This window comes from Nothoprocta perdicaria, unplaced genomic scaffold (genome assembly GCF_003342845.1).
Source record: "Nothoprocta perdicaria isolate Ctin4 unplaced genomic scaffold, notPer1 scaffold_214, whole genome shotgun sequence".
Taxonomy (NCBI): Eukaryota; Metazoa; Chordata; class Aves; order Tinamiformes; family Tinamidae; genus Nothoprocta; species Nothoprocta perdicaria.
Window position 1 is genome coordinate 729,475 of NW_020455360.1, and position 6,185 is coordinate 735,659.

General features: G+C 50.7%; 1 protein-coding gene across 1 annotated transcript in view; it reads right to left on the reverse strand.

The window, feature by feature from the left end:
* Positions 1–1,782, reverse strand: part of ETFA (electron transfer flavoprotein subunit alpha) — a 28,651-nt gene extending 26,869 nt beyond the window's left edge. Inside the window, exon 1 of the mRNA XM_026038648.1 lies at positions 1,764–1,782. Coding sequence (XP_025894433.1) covers positions 1,764–1,766 — 3 coding nt within the window. The 5' untranslated portion in view covers positions 1,767–1,782. The remainder of the gene's footprint in view (positions 1–1,763) is intronic.
* Between the last annotated feature and the right edge of the window lie 4,403 nt (positions 1,783–6,185).

Below are 6,185 nucleotides of genomic sequence, written 5' to 3' on the forward strand. Positions count from 1 at the left end.
CGCGAGAGCCGCCCGCCCCCGCCGCGCCATTGGGCGGAGCGGCCGTCCAATGGGGAGCGACCGTTGGAGCGACCGTTGGGGTCCCGTCCCTCCAAGCAGACTGCGCACCCGCCACACGTCCTGGCCGTGYAGGGAACGCAGGGGAGCTGCGGCCAGCAGTCGTGCCCCGCACGGCGAAGGACTCGCCGCCTTCTCGGCGCGGCGGCATCTCCCAAGGGAGCTCTGGGCACGCTGCATCCTGAGGCAATGCCAGGGACTTCCAGCTAGCTCGGAAAATCCTGGCACTGTGGAGATGCAGGCAGCAGCTGCCACACCTGAGGTACCCATCAGCGTGCCCCGGAGCACCAGAAACGTCTGCACTGGTGACTAGGTCCCAGAACTCACTGGAAAGCAAGCCACAAATGTCGTTTCTCCTAYCAGGGCAAGGTGATTTAGATGGGCGAAAGTGGAGGGGAATGGGGAGAGAAGCATAACAATTAYAGTCACTAGCCAGCACGAGTGGGACCTGTAGGGTGTCAGTGAGGGGTTCAGCTGCTGTGTTTCTAACACACATTTCTAACCCTGTAGAAAAGTGAAAGGCAATTTCATCAATACACTCCTCAGTGTTGGCACAACCTTGACACTCGCTCACCTCTGAAAGTTACCCTGCTGCGTGCTTTTCACGTCAGAAACCAAGAATTACCACTGAAAAAAAGACAGCCAGGCCAGCAGACTGGGCCCTTTAGCCACCCCCAAAGCGAGAAAAGCAGAGAGACCATTTGGGGCTGCCTGGGCACCTCYTGGATGCAGAAAGTGACTCAATTAAAAAATATGGTCATAAAGACAACAATTTTGCTGAGGTCAGGACCTTGAGAAAGACTGGAGAGAAGTATAACTAGCTGAAACAGCTCTTTACCTCTAACTTGGGAGATGTTTAATGTGCAGCATAACACTGAGTGATGTGAAATTTCACTCTATGAATCCATCTTAAGTATTCCAAGAAAACAAATAGCAATAAAAAGCTAACGGCAAGAGCATCCTGAACATCCTCAGATTTGACGTTACTTCTTTCTTAATTAATGGGTTTTACTTATTAAAACATGGCACACAATTTCATAATCCTTTTGTAAGCTCCAAAAATGAGCTTCCAGCATGCAGAAGGCATATCTCATGGGAATTAAAGCTGTAATAAAAAGAAACAATCCATATATACAAAGAAGTACAACTAAAAATAAACAAATTGCTCATGATTTCTTTTTTTTTTTTAATACCTCAGACCATAAGAAAAGTTAGCTGCCCTATCAAAGCCGACCTACCTAATTGCATCACAGCTCGGAATAAATTGATTCCTCCACTACATATCTAGTYTAATAGCATATGGCATAGTTTGATGGACAAAGTGACATTGTCACCCTTTAGGCCAGATTTCAAGGTGGAATGTCATCAATCCGGAGAAAAATGACAGGCTTTTTATTATATTTTCTGTTTATAACTTTGGTTTAAAACCTCAGTAACACTTCAGATGTGCATAATCTTTATTGAAACTGGCTTGATGCGGATTATACCCTGAAGCACAAAGGAAGTCTTTATCACTTATGGCTAGTGTTTTAGGAGCTTATAACTGTAATCAGGTAGGGATTATATCAGCATGATCCATATTAGCTGAACCGTGACAAAAAGCTTTTTTATTTTTCCCTCCTCTCTATTTGACCTTCCCACCTAAGGGTGTGACAATATTAAGAATAATAAAGCCAAAATCCACAAGTGCCAGAAAATGGACTCACCATCCACTGCAGCCAGAGGACATTGCTCTCTTTTTGGGGAAGGAAAAATAGTCATTAATTAGTGCAAGCAGATCTTTGTTCAGTACATTGTTATCCAGGATTATTTCATTAGAATCTGCTGACCCAATTTCTGCATCGGAAAGAGAATTACATTTTTTCACACTAGGGGAAGGGGCGGGGGGGAAGAAATCAATAACACTGATTACTCAAACTTTTAAAAATACTGCAGCTAATGACAGCTAATGAGAGGCTGGGTTGATACCTGTGGTATCTTTGCAAAAGCCACAGTGGAAAATGAAACCTGGCCATCACAAATATGTAATCATGTCTCCATTAAAATCGGATTTTTGTTCCCTTAAAATACATAATTCCTAATTACAACATATGGAATCCAGCTAATACAGCCTCATGACTAAGGGATTTAGGGAGCAGAAGGAATTTTTTTTTTGTTAGGGCTGTGATGGTCCTTCGCAGTATGGGTCATCTTCAGCTTACAGTCTCCCCAGGGATAGCTGAGTCAAATAAATTTTCAAAGCTGCATTTGGGAACCTTCCCCAATGCACAAAAGGATTCACCTCTTCTTAATCTGTTAAACCTTAAAGTAACTAGAATCTGCTTTCCACTTGCTGTTGCTTTCCGAACAAAGCAGGTTGTCCCCACAGCAAGGTGGGAAGGAGCTGCAAGAAGAGAAAAGCAGGGAAAACCCACCTCAATTCTCACGGCACTGAAAGGATGACTGGAGAAATCACTGCTGCTTGAGTGCTTTGTGCCCAACTCCACATGTTGSTAGGTCCAAAGGTGCTGGGGAACCTGGGATGCTGTCCTGAGTGGCTCTCATTCCCTCAGCTCAGCTCTTCTTGCTCCCACAGCTGCATTTCCTGCAGGAAATACAGAACCACTAACATAAGCTAAGACTTTTTTTTTTTTTACCCCAAAACCCTTCCCACTTGACCTTGCACACCCTCTGAAAAGGGACAAGAACACAAGCTACTTCTCTACAGCTGGAACCAGCAGACAGGCAAGATGAGGCAAGGCAAGACCACCCAAGGCAATGAGAGCACCTCTCCAGCTCTCCCACCTGCAATCCCACCCCCCACCACCACAGGCAGGTGTTTCTCCTTCCTCACAACTCTCTCATTTGCAAAATGTTTTCACCTGGCAACCACATAAAAAGGTATCAAGTAAGCATCTTGCAGCTAATGGGAGATGTATGTACCACTAGCTGGCACATTACAGGATGGCTACTTTTTAAAAGGAGCTGCTCTTTGCTACCTGTGTGACAGTGCTGGAGAGGGATCCATGGTCCCAGGGCTTCCCTGGAACCCATTACACATGTAATGCTCCCTGGGAGTAGCCCATGGGATGCCTGCAAGTGCTTTGGGAAAGTTATGCCCATATTTCCCTTGCWCTGATTTCAACTCAGTAAGCAACATTTCTGTGCTGAGGGCAGTAGTCTCAACAGGCCTCTGCTTCAAACTGTTTTGGGGGACCTGTTTCACTTGGACTCTTTATTCCCGACCCCTTTAGGAGCAGCCCAGTCAGAGAAGCCAGCATGGATGCCCTGCTGGCAACCCAAGGGAAGCAGCTTCCCAAATGCAGAGTTTCTAAGGGGAGCTGAAGAGGAGCCTTCCCAGCGACTTCTCCAGGCTCGAGCATAGCCGCTGCCTTCAATCCAGCACCCTGCGGCACCGCAACACCCGGCAGCTGCTGGTTGACTCCAGAATATATTCCTAATTTGCTGTTCAAGTGAAAGCAGCGTGCGGACGGGCTAAGGCAGCAGCCTCTCTGGGAGAGGACTGGGGTCGGCCAGAAAGAAAGGGATCGGTGCCCACGGCGCGGTCCGGAGCAGAGGACGCCGCGAGCTTCCCCGGTGGCCCGGCGGGGCCGCTCGGCAGGCGCTGGCCGCGCCAGGGCCGGCGGGGCTCTTGTGCAACGCTGCCTCCGCGGAGCCGCGCCGCTTCCCGCGCCGCCGCCGGCCCCCGCTGCTCGCACAAGAATTGCGCCCAAAGCGCCACATAGCGATGCGAGTGCATCACGGGGCGCGAGACCGCCGGCTCAACCGCCGCTGCGCTCGGGCGCGTTTGTTTGTGAGTTATGTACGTGCCTTTCTTTTGTCAACATCTCCTTCTGAAAAGGATATTGATTTTGTTTTCAAAGGCTCGCGAAACTAAAATGAATGACTACATTCTCAGGAAGAGTCGTTTTCTCAACAGCTGTAAATAATTTATTGTTCGCAACCCACCCAGATCAAAAGATGCTTCATCAACTGATGTGGCAAAATCTGGTGCAAGCTGCATTTCTATTATCTCAGATCCAATTAACCATTTGGAGCAGACTAAAACATAACTAGATCAATCCAGAATCAGATTAATATCCAATCCATAATCACATTAATCACAATCTGTCCATAATTAGCCATCAAGTAATCCCATTGGACAGGAGGTGACATGCAGTATCCCATTATCTCATTAATTATCTATTTCAGTGTCAGGCATTGTCCCCAAATACACATACACAAAAAAGTGTTTTTGTTTTAACAGAGATGGATGGGGAATTCTCCTTTGCTCCGTCCACCCCGTCTAAGCCCTGGCTGGCTCCAAGGTGGAGTTTTACAACATTTCTTTGTTTGTCCTGCACTAGAACCAAGTGATGGGTCCTGGGGAGATGTCAGTTTTTTAAATAAAACATGATTATCTTGGGGAGATGGATAAATAAAACATTTGTTTCAAGTGAACAAGTTTGTGAAAGAAAAGAAAAATGTTCATCAAAGGTTTTAATGGTAACACGATAACAATAGCTTTGCAATGCTAAATCTTATTGCAGATGGTTCCTGTCCTTTTTTTGTAATGYAAGTGAAATTGCGTTCCATCTGTTTTAATTTTATAATGGACTTAATCCACGGCTGTCTCTGCAAGAACCGGCATTTGCTGCCTTTCAAATGTGCTGCAAATAGAAAAACTGTCACCGTTTCCTCTCTGCAGAGGGAATTCCTGCCTCTGGTGGGGGGAAGCAGAGTGGCTATGTGCGGAGCGGGATGCTACTCGTGGCCCCGTGCCGTGGCCTGCTCTTCCATGGATGGCTTGTACGTGAAGCCCATACGTGACTGCCCCAAAACACGGCCATGGGGCAGGGGAGAGCAACAACGCTTGGCGTGATGTGTGGTGACTGCCCCTGGTTCTCTCTGCCTAACGCTGCCAGTGACTGTGCTGCCTGATGCTGGTTTTGCGGAGGTGCTTTTTGACCTGACCTATTGTAGGATTTCATGACATTTTAGGATTTAAACTTCCCTTTGGCCCCCAGAATAACCAGACAGGTAACCTGCTTGCAAAGTGCAGGCGCAGCGGCTGCTTTCCCGCTCCGCGGCGCTTCCCGGCGCGCTCTCGCCCATCGCACATCACCTGCCGCTGCTGCGCGGCCGGGGCCGGCAGCCGCTCCCGCTGCTCCCGCCTCGCAGTGTCGCCACAGGTGAGCCCCGCTGCACGGCTTGCCGCAGGGACCGTAAGGAACAACTGTGCTCTTGCACGCACCTCCCTGCTGGCACTTGGGCAACACGGGCAGCCCCAGCTGGGCTTCCGCGGCCGCGCGGGGCCACGGGCACTGCAGGCACCCGTCCCCTCTGCTGGCAGCTCCTGCAGCCTCTGGCAGGGCTTCGCACTCTCAAAGCCTCCGGAGAGGCAACCGGAGGCAAACTGTCCGGTTTCCCACTGCCGCCCGGGAAGCCCGAGGGGGCTGCACACAAGGGCTGCACAGGCTCCCGTCGCCCGCCGTGCCGAGAGGCTGCGCGGCAGGGAACGCAGTGAGACCTCGGCCCACACCGGCCGTGCTGGGCGGCCCCCACCCGCAGTCCGTCGCCGTGATTTTCAGACCTCGCCAGAATTATTTTTTCATACCAACACGTTTTTCATACCAACGGCTCCGCTGGAAGCGCGGCCGGCGCTGCCGTAGCAGCGGCTCCTCGCGGCCCCAGCTCCCCGCCGACGGCGCGTGCCGGGGCGCAGCAGCCCCGCAGCTTCTCCGCACGGAACGCGCCAGGAGCCACCTGCCCCCGGCGGCGGCGCGAGGGCCCCGACGGCCGCAGTGCGCTCCCCTGCCCTGCTCGCGGCTCCGCGCGCACGCCCGTCCGCAGGACACCTGCCTGCGGCAGCCAGAGCGGAGCGGCGAGGAAGGCGCGAGAAGAGGGTAAATACGTAAAATGGAATGAAATAAAACACTTCACAGGAACAGAATGGTAAAACAAAGTAACAGAATACAACACTGGTGTGTATGAGAACAGGAATATGGGGAAAACGAAGTAAGAAGGAAAACGTTGGAAACTTCCGAGAAAAGCTAAAATAAAAGAGAAAAAAAAGGACGGGAAAGAGGGCACTGCGAGACAAGGAGCGCAGGGTCCCCGCGCGCGCGGACGGGGCGCACGCGGCGTCC